This window comes from Neomonachus schauinslandi, chromosome 4 (assembly GCF_002201575.2).
Source record: "Neomonachus schauinslandi chromosome 4, ASM220157v2, whole genome shotgun sequence".
Classification (NCBI taxonomy): Eukaryota; Metazoa; Chordata; class Mammalia; order Carnivora; family Phocidae; genus Neomonachus; species Neomonachus schauinslandi.
Window position 1 is genome coordinate 103545499 of NC_058406.1, and position 13405 is coordinate 103558903.

Consider the following 13405-nt stretch of genomic DNA (forward strand, 5'->3'; position numbering starts at 1 on the left):
AGTGGTCTGGACCATGCCAGGACATTCCCTCCAAAGTAAAGGGGAAATTTTACGTCTCCCATCTCACTACTAAGAAGGAAACACACTGCCTGGTAAACCTCTTTGGGGTCTAAAGACAGCATATTCCACACTTGGGAATAGTGTTCTGACACATGTATCAATTTTGATCATAAATGGACAGATGTAGTCATGGCCTGCAAAGGGCACAATGACCAGGTACCTTATCAGGTAAACTCTTTGGACCAGAAGTACAAGTTGAGGGGGTGTAGCTAGAAATCTAAATGGGGAGTAGAGGTGGGAGAGGATAAATACCCACTGCAGACAGGACAAGCTATAGCAGCAGGGGCTGTGAGCTATCCCAGACCTTCCTCTGTTAGTTTTCCCAGGAAAAGGGGCCCATCAGAATCCTGAAGGGATCATTCTAGAACTTATGAAGTAAATGGATCTGAAGAGCCCAAAAGGTGGACTATAGTGGAGACAGCGTGGGGCCCCAATTTCCCGCTCCAGGACTGAGGCACTCCTTTCCCAAGCCGCTGAGAACGCTGACAGCTCTCATCTGAGTACCCCCCCTGGGAACTGCCTTTGCCTCAAGTCAAGTCACCTAAGCACATGGCCCTTTCCTGGTCCATGTGGGGGTATGTCTGGCCACTTGCCTCAGTAGGTTACACATTTCTGCAAAGCTATCCTAGCTTGAGTGTGAGGGACTGACCAAGGTCTTTGTTGAGACCACTCAGCTCAACCTCCCCCCCTCTTACACAGTCCTGCTTCCTTGACTCCCCCACCATACACTTCCTGCACACAAATTTCCAATTCAGTCTGTTTCACCAGGAACTCACACTACAGCAAATTAAAATGGAAACACTTTGGGATTAGCTGTGTGGAATGTTGTGCCTGTTGCTCAGGCAATTTCAGAGAGCTTTATGATGCTGACGGTGGTGGTGTGGAAAGATGTGTTAAATGAGCTTTTCATCTTAACAGTAGGGATGGAGATCAATTTCAAACACCACCAGTGGCGGACTTGAGTTACGGAATCTGGCAAGTGTGAGGCTGGCCTCATGTGAATGAAAGTTACTTAACTCAGAGTGGTAGGTGAGCTCAAACACAATGACAGAAACACATCTCTCTGAGCTTCTGGTAAGGACAGCAAAGGCAATGGTCTCTTCTATCCCTTCCTGAATTGTGTGACATCACATTATATTTGGGTGACTAGCATAATCCATTTGTCAACAGTTGGGTCTTTTTTCCACTCATGGACCTTGAATTTATGCAGAGCTACTTCCCTTATCTCCCATCAAGATACCTATTCCATAATTACCCAGTGACTAGCGCTATATCATAACCCTGGTCTAGAGACCAAGATATCATCTTTTTTATAATTTCAGGAGCTGGTTATAGAAACAAAACAGAAGTTCTCCTTAAATTCTTTCATCTCAGCTTTTCTCCAACAATTACCCTTAGGCTGTATTCAGATCCCTTTTAGAAAAGTAGAATCCATTGTGCTTATTCATATTCATGACTTTATCAATATACCTAACAAAAATAACTCTTAAGACCAAAGACATACCAGATCAGCTTGTTAAGTACTTTGCCCACAGCACCCATGGGATGTAGCCTGCAAATGCATCCTCTTCTTCCTTCCTTTTTAGCACCAAACCCCATAGCTCAAGAGGACAACCTACTTGGAGGTCCTATCCCCAGTCTATTCAGGGCTGGTAAACAACATCTAAAAAGAACACAAGCTCTTATCGTCAGTGGTACTGTAATAGCATTGCATGGGGACCAATGGCGGCCTCGGCATACCTAGGTAAGCACAGAACGTACAGAATTATCCAATCACTATGCTGTACACCTGAGACTAACGTAACATGCTGTGTCAAGCATACTACAATCAAAAAAATTTGAAAATTAAAAAGAAGTTAAAATTTATCAAAACACGCACACAAACACTTAAGGACCATCTGTAGCTGAGAGAAATGTAAAGGTGTGGTGTTAAGTCATAAGTGCATAAAGTAACTGTAGTGCATATCATATCATTGTCATAAAAACACCCAAAAATAAAAAGAGCACAACCTCTTTATTTCCTCTCGTGATGCAAACGTTCAGTTATGTATGAAAATGGGACCAGTACTGGAGAGAGTGGGTAGCTCTTCCATTTGTTCCAGCAAATTCCAGGCTCAACAGGATCTAGACTGTTTTCATCTGTTACTGTTCAGCTTATCAAATCTACAGCCTGGTACTCCTTGAGCAGGACGGCCCAGGTAAGGCCGATGTGCTAGCAGCCAAAGACAGAGGTGGGAGATACGGACGAGTCAATGTGGCCATGCAGGTTAGGCCCATGTCCCCACGTGCTCTCTAAAACTCCATTATTGGGTCAGAGCTGGGAGTGGTGTCAGCGTGCAGGCCCACTGTCGCTCACTGCTCCTCTGATTCTGCTCTTCTGCTTCTGAGGGAGAGAAGGTTCAGATCGTCTGGGAGCTGGTGGGGGCCACCCCCTGGGCAGCTTGCCGGGCTAGCCAGTACTTGTATCTTTTGGTCTTGGGCCTCTCAAAGTTCACCACAGACATAGGTACCCTCACAGTGTCAAGTCCATTCACCTGCACACACAACGACAGGAATCCTCAGAGGTCAGCTGGGCAGAAAAGAACTACTACCACCGATTCCCACCTTTTCACCCAGCCAGAAAAAGGAGGCGGTATATGAAACACTCACCGTCACCTCACACCAGTACTCGCCCCACCGCGTAATGGGCTCTTCTGGTAACTTTAATGCATGCGGGGTGACCACAACACCAAGCTGCAAAAAGTCACAACCAAAAGAAGCTCTGTTTACATTGATGCAACTGTAGGCAACCTCAAAGAAGGTTCTGGAATTTCCTGTACAGGAATGAATAAAACTGAGGAGTTTACCCTGGCTGATCCCATGGGAGGGCACAGACCTCCATAGATAGTGGCAGAGAAACTCAGTCTAATTTCTCAGAAAGGGAGGAGGATTCACCAAAAAGAAACAGGTCTTGAACCTGAAATCACTGTATCCACAAAAGTACAAACTCCCCAGTGAGTCACATTTTCTAGGTTTTCCCTGGCTAGAGAGGAAATAAATGATAACACCATCTTTTCCGATCAGTCTTCAAATTCTGACATCCCTTAGTCCTTAGCCATTTTTCTCCCACAACTCCTGCAACCAACCAACACCTTCCCTAACTTAAGCTGTATGATCACACTCTTTCCTAACAAAGGGATCAATTCTGGGCCTCCTTCCCAGGGGAAGCTACTACCCTCAGAGGCACAGTGGTATGTGGGAACACTCACATTTTTGAAGAAATGGCGGGCGACTATTTCAGGGTTTAGTTCCCATTTGACGTTGTTCTTCATCCCCACTTCCAGGTGACAGCTTCTCAGAAATTTCACTGTCTGACAGAAATTATAAACAGGGAATAGGTTAGAGTTGCAATCAAAGGAGAAGAAACATGTTAGCAAGAGGCACAACGTCTGAGTTCAGGAAAAGGGCACAATTTCTGCTTCACAAGCATACAGGTGAGAAGATGACTGGGAAAGAGAAACCTTCTTACTGTCTCACAGCTGATTTTGTAGGAAGGTGTTTTAGTGAAACTTTGGAGGAGAGGGTCACCTATACCTGGTTGTTCCTAAGCAAGGAGAAACAGGCCATGTCAAAGTTAGACCTATCAGTGGGGATCAGTGGTAGATCTCAGGACAGATTGACTTTTTCTTTTCTTTTTGAGAGAGAGCATGCATGAGTGGGGAGGGGCCTAAGGAGAGAATCTTAAGCAGGTTCCACGCAGAGCACAGAGCCCGAAGTGGGGCTCGATATAACAACCCTGAGATCATGATCTAAGAGGAAATCAAGAGTTGGACGCTTAACCGACTGAATCACCCAGGTGCCCCAGAATAAAATGACTTTCTTTTCTCCTTTTTTTTTTTTTAAGATTTTATTTATTTGACAGAGAGAGACAGCGAGAGAGGGAACACAAGCAGGAGGAGTGGGAGAGGGAGAAGCAGGCTTCCCGCCGAGCAGGGAGCCCAACACAGGGCTCGATCCCAGAATGCTGGGATCATGACCTGAGCTGAAGGGCGATGCTTAACGACTGAGCCACCCAGGCGTCCCCTAGAATGACTTTCAGAGACCATATTAATCCAATACTTCTGGCCCTTCAATCCTACCCCTACCCCATTAATAATTTCTCCCTGCTTACAGAATGAAGTATAAATTCATTAGCTGAGCATTCAAAATGTTTTACAAGTCTTACCCCAACCTCCTTTCCAGCCACATGTTTTGTAATATTACCCTACACAAGTCCTCTGCTTTTGCTAGACTAGTCTACTTTCCATGTTAAAAACATGCCTAGGGCGCCTGGGTGGCTCAGTTGGTTAAGCGACTGCCTTCAGCTCACATCATGATCCTGGAGTCCCGGGATCGAGTCCCATATCGGGCTCCTTGCTCATCAGGGGGTCTGCTTCTCCCTCTGACCCTCCCCCCCCCCCTTTTGTTCCCCCCCTCTCTTCTTCCCCTCAAAAAAAAAAAAAAAAAATTTAAAAAAAAAAAAAAAAACAAAAAAAAAACACATGCCTGAACCACCTATACTTTTTTTTCCCCCTTAATACCTTTCCCACCCTCCTGGTCTTTCCAAAGCCTACTAAACCCACAAGGCCCAATTCAATCCCGTCTGAAGAAAAGCCCTCTCCAATCACCTTTTTGATCTATGTCATTCTTATAATCTACTGCCTTGAGCTTACTGATCACGTTCTCATGGGTCTATGTTCTCTGTGACTTGCCTGTAAATATCAATGGAGGCAGAGCCCTCATCTCACACTTTTCCATGGGTCCCCTGATAATCAGGCTGCAGCCTTTCTCGATAAGCTAGGGCACTTCACCCAACAAGTTAGGATCTCCCAGGAGGTCTCAATACCAGTTATGGCAGCCAAACATTTCCTCTTTCTCCTACACTTGTCTCTGAAATCAGGAGATTTCAAGGAAATCAAGGAGCCTCTCAGGAAGAAATTGGTGACTCCTTAGGTGACAAATAAGTAACAACTTTCTATGTTTTTACTCACCATCTCACCTGCCTTGGTCTGGATCTTCTCTAATTTTCCTTCTTGTCTCAGCTAGAAAAAAAAGTTAAAGATGAAAAAAAAAGAAAAATGAGTCCATGATAAATATCGAACTTACTATGCTGGATAATAGGCTGAGTTTCTGGGTTCCTGTTCTTCTAATCCCTATTTCATTTTTAAGTTAGACAGCAAAGGAAAGAAAGTTGTTAGATGAACTCTTAAGGTTTCTATTCCTCCAAGTCCCTCTGCCTTCCTTTGCGCTCACCAATTTCTCCTCCTCAAACAGTTTCTTGTTTTCAGGGGATGCATATACAGCCAGACCTTGAGGCAGTAGTCGATTCCGGCCCAAAGATTTCTTCACTGAGACCAGGTCACCCCGGACTCCAAGTCCTGCCAATAAGAACAGACACTGGATCAGACTACCTAGGAGTACCTAAAGAGGAGGAGAGGATCAAAGAAAGACGCACCTATCATTCTCTCATAGCAGTTATTCCTCCCAGAAAAAAATGTTCACTAAGAACAACACTTAAAGACTTCTAGTTAGTTTCTTAGGGCCTGATTTCGAAATTTAATATTCCCTGTACAAAGTGAGAGTTGCCCCTTAACAGGATTTCAGGAAGTGTAGCACATGCTGTTAAGCCTCCTTTTCCCTCCACGCAGTTACTGATGTTGTCGCATTCACGTTTCTTTTTCTATGCAGGAAGGCAAGGACACAACCATAGTCCTTTCTATGGCTTCTTCCTCTCAAATATAGAGATCATTTCTACAAAGTCGAGAAAGGACGAGAAACAGCTAAGAGGGGACGGCAGGGAAAAGCTGATGCCAAACAGAGCCAGCCTAAGATAGGAAGTATCTTTTTGCCGGGCCTTACCTTCCACCGACTGCGTGAGGATGAGCTCCAGGCTGCCTTTGGGCCCGTGTTTCGTGTCCTCTACCAGCTTGTAGACCCGGTGTCGCCGGTGTAGGCGCGGCTTCCGGCCCTCTCCGGCCAGCGGCACCTTCCACCAGCGCTCCACGATGACCGTGCCCTGGCAGCCGGGGAGCGAGGGTGAGCGAGTCTCCCGGAGAACCCCCTGCCGCCCTCAGCCGCCGGCACATGGATAGCCCGCCACAGCCAGGCCGCGGCCCCCCAGAACAGTATTCGGGCGTAAAGAGCCCCACCTGAGGCGAGGACCCCCAGAGCTCAGAGCTGGCCCTCACCCGATTGTGAGAGAGACTGAAGTCGCGCTCCGGGCCCGGGGTGCCCCCTGCGAGTCGCGGGAGCACCAGCCCCCGCACCGTTCCTCGCAGCAGGGCCCTCCCCGCGACCGCCGCCATGTTCCCAGCGCCGAGGGAGAATGGAGGAGGCCCCCAGCGCCCGCGCAGGAGAGGCCCCTGGGCTGCCCGCGGCGCGCCTGAGCCGCCGCCGCTCTGGCTGGCGAAGCCGAGGGGCAGACCCGGCCCGGGTTGGACGGTGGCCTCGCCGCCTCGCGGCTGCCGGGACCTCAAGGAGCTGAGGCAACGATCCGTGATTCAGCGTTTTCCTCATTTCCTCCTCCCTGTTTCTTCTCCGGGCAGGGACGCGCATAGTTATCGACAGATCGTGGCATGAACCGGAAAAGACACCGTCTCCTTCTTGGCTTCCGTTATCTTTAAAATGGGGGCTTTGGTTTATCTCCCGTAGCTCTGAGGTCACTTGCAGCTCTGGCATTCTGTGATAACTGGATGCTGAGGAAAGAGGGATGCAGCTCTCACTTTTCCTTACTTGAGATCTTCCTAAAAGTGGTGGAGGGATGGGATCCTCTGGAAAACGATGGCAACTCCAGGAGGAGGCCTACCCTTAATCTTTACAACTGTGGTACTCAAGCTAGCATTTAAAGAATTCTAAATCACAAAGGAGATAAGCCACAGAAAAAGTAAGGTATGGCAGTGGTGAGAGAGCAGAAGGCAAGCTGACACCCACAACCCCCACCCCACCTTGTGCTTTGTCCCCAGCTTGCCTTCCACTCCCTCAGCAGCCCGGTCCAGACTGTTCTGTGGAGGATCTCGGTAGTGGAGAGACCACATAGATGGAATGAGTAGGGTCTGTTTGGCAGCAGACATTGTGTGAAGGTGCTCTACGCATCCTGTTAGTTGACCCGTAAACGTCCTCACTCCTCAATAATTACACTTGCCTCACTTAGCTTCCAGGACACCAATTTTGTTTCTGTTTTCTTCCTGCTTGGCCAGTTTTCTTCACAGTTTGCTTTGCTGATTTCTCCTTCTCTCCGAACTATAGAGTGCCCCTAGGACAGTCTTCCCATCTTGACTCTTTTCAGTATACACACCCGCTTTGACCTCATTCAGTCTCAGTGACTTCCAAAGTTCTTTCTCTCTCCTAGACTTCTCCTGAACTCCAGACTTGAATAGCCCGGCGCTTATTTGCCTTTTCCTTATATATCTAACGGACAATTCAAAGTTAACATGCTTCAAACTAAACCCGTCTCTACCCAGCCTCAAACTGCCTCACCTGCAGCCTTCCCCATCTCAGTTGATGGAAACTATTCTTTCAGTTCTTGGACTCAACTTTTCTCTCAGACTCCCGGAAATCCTGGGGGTTCTATCTTTAAACTATTTCCAGAATCCAACCTCTTCCCACCACCTCCAGTGCTTCAGCCTGGAATAAGATGCTATCTTTCTCCTGGATCACTGCAGTAGTTAGCAAATCTGCCTTAGTGTTCTGCAGTTTATTTACAACACAACAGTCAGAATCTCTTAAAAAACATACATCAGATCATGTCATCCCTCTACCCAAAACTTTGCAGTGACTTCCCCTTTTACTCAGAACAAAAGGAAAGGGCCATACAGTCATCTACAGGGCCTCCCTAATCTGGCCAATTAGTGCTCTGACTTCATCACCATGCCCTCCCTGTTTCTTGAAAACACCAGGCACCTTGTCCTCAGGGCGTTTGCACTGGCTGTAGCTTAGGCATGGAATGCTCTCACCCCGAGGTGTTGGCTTGGCTAACTCCCCGATCTTTAAATCTTTGATTAAATGTCACCTTTTCATTGAAGCCTATGTGGATCACCCTATTTCTTTTTTTTTTTTACCCTATTTATTTCTCCAGCCTGCCCCACCCCCTTCACACTCCTGATCTTCCTTTATCCTCTTTTCTCCATAGCAGTTATCATCTAACATACTAAATTTTATGATGTTTATAGTTTATGTTTGTCTTCTTACTGTTTTAAGATTTTTTTTTTTTTATTAGAGAGAGTGCAAGCAGGGGGAAGAGGGAGACAGACTTCTTGCTGATCGGGGAGCCCCACACTACAGGACCTGAGCCGAAATCAAGAGTCAGAGCACCTAACTGACTGAGCCACCCAAGCTGCCCCTGTCTTCTCACTTTTAGAAGCTAAGTTCCATTAAGCAGGGATCTTTGTTTTGTTTACTGGTGTATCCCAAGCACCTAGAATACTGCCTGGCTTTCAGTAGGCCCTCAATCAATATTTGTTGAATGGATGAGTGAATGAATATGCAGAGGTCTCATACTGGTGGTTCCAGAATCAAATTTTGCTCACAATGTTGACTTTTTTTCATGAACAGTTTTTGTCTTTTGAGTTAGTAGCCACTAGTTAAAAAATGTGGAGGAATTTAACACAAAAATCTATCTTTCCGTTTTATGTTGAAAAATCATACAATCTGGGACCACTGAGTCTGCATTTCTACAACTGGATGGAGCTGAGTTGTCAGCTTCTTTTAGGGTATGAGCGTTCCATTTTGCTACAGCCCCACCCAGCAGCTCCACTAATTCCATTAGCTGTCCTGGCTCCTGGAGGCTGTTTGCAATTTCTACCCTACAAGGCAATGAGATAATTCAACAATGTGTAGCACCCCTGGATTATTAAAGGTAGGGATATAATAAAACTATTGAATTGATAGGAACTGGGAACCAATGTATTAGGTCAGACATTGGATCAGGGCCTTGGAAGCCTACAGTGTTAGACACCAACCAGTTTGTTGCTCAAGTGGGATGCGTATATGTGTGTGTGTTACACGAGAGTGTGCACACACGAGTGCATATGCCAGAATAAGGAGCCAGGTTGGGTGCGCTTGACAAGTGCTCAGGCAGAGCTGTTTACCAATCAGTACAGAAGCTAAAGTATTCTAATCACTGGTACAGCCAGGAAGTACTTACTAGATGAACAGGATAAGGGGGTTGGTTGGGTGGGGTAGGGGACCAGCAGAGTGGAGTCCTGAAGTGACATAAGGGCTAACCCCCTTGCCCATGTCATAGTGCCCACTGGGTCACAATGACACCAGGTTGTGTGAACCTTTGCCACCCATCTCTGAACCTCACTTTGCCGCAGGGAGGCACTGAACTAAGAAACTGCCTTGTAACAGGTTACACCCCTCTGCCTTCTCCCTTTCTTATATCAAGAGGGGAAAAACACGGAACTACCTCTACCCGATCTGGTCACCATACGCCTATTACCTTTACTGTTACAAATACCGGATCACCCTCCGGGAGAAGATGCTGCCTTGCTGTTATAAAAGGTACTTGTTTTCATCTCTACTTGTAGTTGTTTATATAAACTGTCAGGAAAAATAAAAGAATTTGAAGGAAATTCCCAAGTGGCAAGAGATAATAGCAAAAGGGGGTGGAAGGCTGGCATGGAACTTTAAAATTTTTCCATCTGGCTGGCCTGGGAGAATGGAAACAGGCTGGTCCACAGAAGATACCAAAGATAGTGCCAGAGCCCAGTCCTGTGTTCCTGGAAGTTATGAGCCTCTCTCCTTCTCAGACACAGAGGGAAACTAATTTGGGCCCATTTTCCCAACCAGCATCACTTATAGGGAACGGGAGGACTTGACACTCCGGCCCCGTTCCTGCCTTCAGTGCTCCTGAGTCCCTAGCAGGCCTCCAGGTGGTCAGAAGCACCAAGCAGGGTGATCACGACCAGCTTAAAGAATTATACTCGGTAAGTGGCCTCTGTGCTGGGGAAGCCCCTAGCTTGCTTCAGTGACACCTTGTGAAGAAGGGGCATTATTGGCTAGTTGGAAAATAAATTGTAGATCTTGGAGCTCATGTATAACAGCTAGTTGCTTTAGAAACAAGGATTCTGGCCCAGAGATATCAAGTCAAGATCACAGAGCTGGTGGTGAAAAGCTTAATGGGAAAAGAGGAGGTGGGAACAAAGAGCAGAATGTAGTAAGGCTTCTGGGACATAAAGCTGTTTCACTGCTAAGCAGGGACTAGAAACCAGAACTCCTCAACTTGCCCCTCTATCCTGCTGCAGTAACATGCCTGTGGGTGACCTCTACATTTTAAGAGAGAAATAGAATTCAGAGAAAACCCCTATCATGGAAAAAAGTGGAAGAGCATTATCAGTGAGACAGTAAACAAATGACACAGCGTCGTTTAAAGCAGCAGCCCTCTGATATGTTTCTGAAGGGTTGGTGCGCCTCTCAGGTGAGGTCAACAGGCAGTGATACTGCCACTGCACTGACTCCTTTCTAGATTGTTTGATATCAAGGAAAGCGCCACGAGAGAGAATTAGGTCCTAGGACTAAGGGATAAAGACTTTGGCTCCAATTCTCCCAGGCTCCGTCAGCTCCCCGTTAGCTTTCTCAGACCCAGCCAAATCAGCCTGCGATCTGAATTGAGGTCGAGATGAGAATAGAAGACTATTACTCTCTTATTCCTCTTCCAGGCTGGGAACCTGACGGTGCTGGCTACTGACCCCCTGCTCCATCAGGACCCAGTGCAGTTAGACTTCCATTTCCGCCTCACCCCCCAGACCTCTGCCCATTGGCACGGCCTTCTCTGTGACCATCGACTCTTCCTGGATATCCCATATCGGGCCTTGGATCAAGGCAACCGAGAAAGGTGACTGAGCCCAGACGAAAAAGCAGGGAAAGCGGGGGGAGGGAAAGAGGCAGGGGCTTTCCTTCTTTTATGTCATAATCAGGTAGTGGGTATGCTAACCACTGAGGGTTGATTCAGAAGCTAGATACTTTCACACCACTGAACTGGCATGCAAACAAGCCCATGAGCTGAGCCAAAATCTGGGCTTCGAGTCACAGCCCATGGGAGGCTGCTGGACTCCGATTCAGAAACATAGAAGTGAGGATCCTTAAGGAGTTGAGTAACAGGACGTGCCTTCCAGCTGTTTGTCTTTATATAGCAGTTCCTCTCTCCAGGCCCCTTCAGGTGTCAGTCTTATCGTGTACAATCCCTGGCCTTCAGAGGACAATCTATCAATGCAAGTTCATCAACTTTCACTTCCTGGCTTAGGTCAGGAAAAATGGAACAATAAGGTTTCTTCTACTCCAAGCAGGGGTCTGGATTTTTAGTTCACTAAATATTAACCATGATTCTTCCCTCTGGCCCCTAGTTTGACTGCAACACTGGAGTATGTGGAGGAGAAGACCAATGTGGACTCCGTGTTCGTAAACTTCCAAAACAACCGGAATGACAGAGGTGGGGATCAGCTGTCCTTCCTGGCCCATGGTGCTGAAGCAGCTGACAGCAACTTATTCCTTTGTAGGAGACTCTTCCCCCACTCTTTAGAAGAGAACGTGCTCATAGGCATTTCAGGGATTTAACCACCTCCCTCCCCCAGAAGGAAATGAAGGCACCGAGCACTCTGTGCATTCAGATTACACTGGGATTATGAGGAAGGCCCTGCAGGTAGAGGTCAAAAGCCAGACTGAAGAAGCACTAGTGAAATTAACACAGAACCATTAAAGGCATGTAGCTGGTGGGACAGAAAGGACCTCAAACATATTAAACACCTACAGTGTGAAGGGGTTGAACACAGGGCCAGGAGGATAGGAATATATTTACCCAGATGCTTGGAGCACATGTTGCAGAAACCACCTCTTCCCTCATACTTGTTAGAAGACAGAAGATGGTCAAGAGTTTACTACACCATCATTGTGTTGGGCTTCATAAACATCAGCTCATTTAAATTCTGTGAGGAAGGTTCTGATCCCCATCTTACAAATGAGAAAACTGAAGTTCAGAAAGGTTAACTTGTAGAATGTTACAAAGGTAAGTAAATGTTAGAGCCATGGTTGAAGTCTAAGTCAGCTAGTCCACAACACGTCACCCTAATGCCTACACTACACAGCTTTCCCCCAGCCACTCCCCAGTGAAGGAAGCCAAATCTGGGGGGAATAGTTGTATGGAACCTCAGAGCGTTTTCTATTTTTTTTTTCTCTTTTCACAGGTGCCCTGCTACGGGCCTTCAGCTACATGGGCTTTGAGTTGGTCAGACCCAATCACCCTGCCCTCCCTCCCTGGGACAATGTCATCTTTATGGTGTATCCCCTTGAAAGGGACCTTGGCCACCTCTCCAATGAGCCTCCCTGAACATACTTATTCCTGCTGAGGGGATAATGGGAACTTGATAAATGGGAACCAGGATGTGATGCAGGACACCTTCCATCTTAGGAATAAAGGGTAGTGCAATCCTCAAGTGTTCACTTTTCTTGGGGGGAAGGCAGGGTTGGTTATGCAATCCTCAAGTGTTCACTATTTCTTGGGGGGAAAGCGAGTTGGCTGGAGTGGAGTGGAATGGGACCCTTATAGAGCTGAATTCACTATAGGATGAACATTTAATGATGGAAAAAAATCAGAGGGACCTGCACCAGAGAGGGAAGGGAGCCAAGGATTTTAGGTTTCTTTGCCTTCCCCCCCCACTCCCAAAGCCATTTACTTATCCTAACCCTGTACTGAGTACTTGCCAAGAGCAAAAACCAGGCACTATGGAATTCAGAAAGACTTAAGCCTCGTTGGGAGATTTCTGTCCATCTATTTCAGTTCAAATTAGAGAAATACTAATTCCTTCTCTTTGGATGTGGAGAAAAACCAAGAAGGTACCTGGATCCCACAGCTTTGGCTCAATGGGAGGACTTCAACAGACAAAATGAGAAGTAAGCATAGAAGAGGAAATTCCACACAGCAAGAAAAGTACAGGATTGTGTTGAAAGAATAAGGAACCCGTCTGACTGGCAAGACTTAAAAGCCGCATTAAAGGGACAGACAGCATTCACAGTAACAGACTGCAGCCAGGAATGAGGCATCACTCATTTTCCTGAGCACCAAGTCCTATGAATGATTTATATCAGGGACCCCTCTACTTAAGGGTAATTGCCAAGGGGCCAAGGAGCCTGGTGACTAGTGGGCCTCATGACCTGATTGTCGAGCAGCACCAACCCCAGGGCCAAGCCTGCTTCAGGGGTGGGTTCACTGCAGCCAAGGTCTGAAACCTTGCCAGATCAATGGCAGTCCTTCACTGATTCTTCCAAGACCCCATAAGCTACTCATCAGAGATGCTCCTTCACTGGAGCCTTTCTGCTAAATGGTACTGAGATT

The 13405-nt window shown here is 47.0% G+C and overlaps 2 protein-coding genes across 2 annotated transcripts; one reads left to right on the plus strand and one right to left on the minus strand.

Moving 5' to 3' along the window:
- Window positions 1–2055: 2055 nt before the first annotated feature.
- MRPL9 (mitochondrial ribosomal protein L9) lies at window positions 2056–6401 on the minus strand. Its single transcript, XM_021688003.1, has 7 exons — window positions 6267–6401; window positions 5938–6094; window positions 5332–5456; window positions 5070–5120; window positions 3309–3410; window positions 2710–2793; window positions 2056–2594 (listed from the first exon to the last, which is right to left on the minus strand). The coding sequence occupies exons 1-7, from the start codon at window positions 6381–6383 to the stop codon at window positions 2460–2462; spliced, it is 771 nt and encodes a 256-aa protein (XP_021543678.1). The 5' UTR covers window positions 6384–6401; the 3' UTR covers window positions 2056–2459.
- On the plus strand, window positions 6084–12400 carry OAZ3 (ornithine decarboxylase antizyme 3). The gene is given in 6 exon segments (XM_021688006.1): window positions 6084–6118; window positions 9868–9928; window positions 9930–10004; window positions 10737–10912; window positions 11421–11506; window positions 12258–12400. Coding segments are annotated over 6 exon segments (576 nt in total).
- Window positions 12401–13405: the final 1005 nt, after the last annotated feature.

Coding starts and splice junctions, on each gene's coding strand:
- MRPL9 (XM_021688003.1), bottom strand. CDS start 6,383: ATGGCGGCGGTCGCGGGGAGGGCCCTGCTGCGAGGAACGGTGCGGGGG. Junction 5,121..5,331: donor TGTTTGAGGAGGAGAAATTG/GTGAGCGCAAAG, acceptor TTTTTTTTCTAG/CTGAGACAAGAAGGAAAATT. Junction 2,794..3,308: donor CCCGCCATTTCTTCAAAAAT/GTGAGTGTTCCC, acceptor GACTTTTTGCAG/CTTGGTGTTGTGGTCACCCC.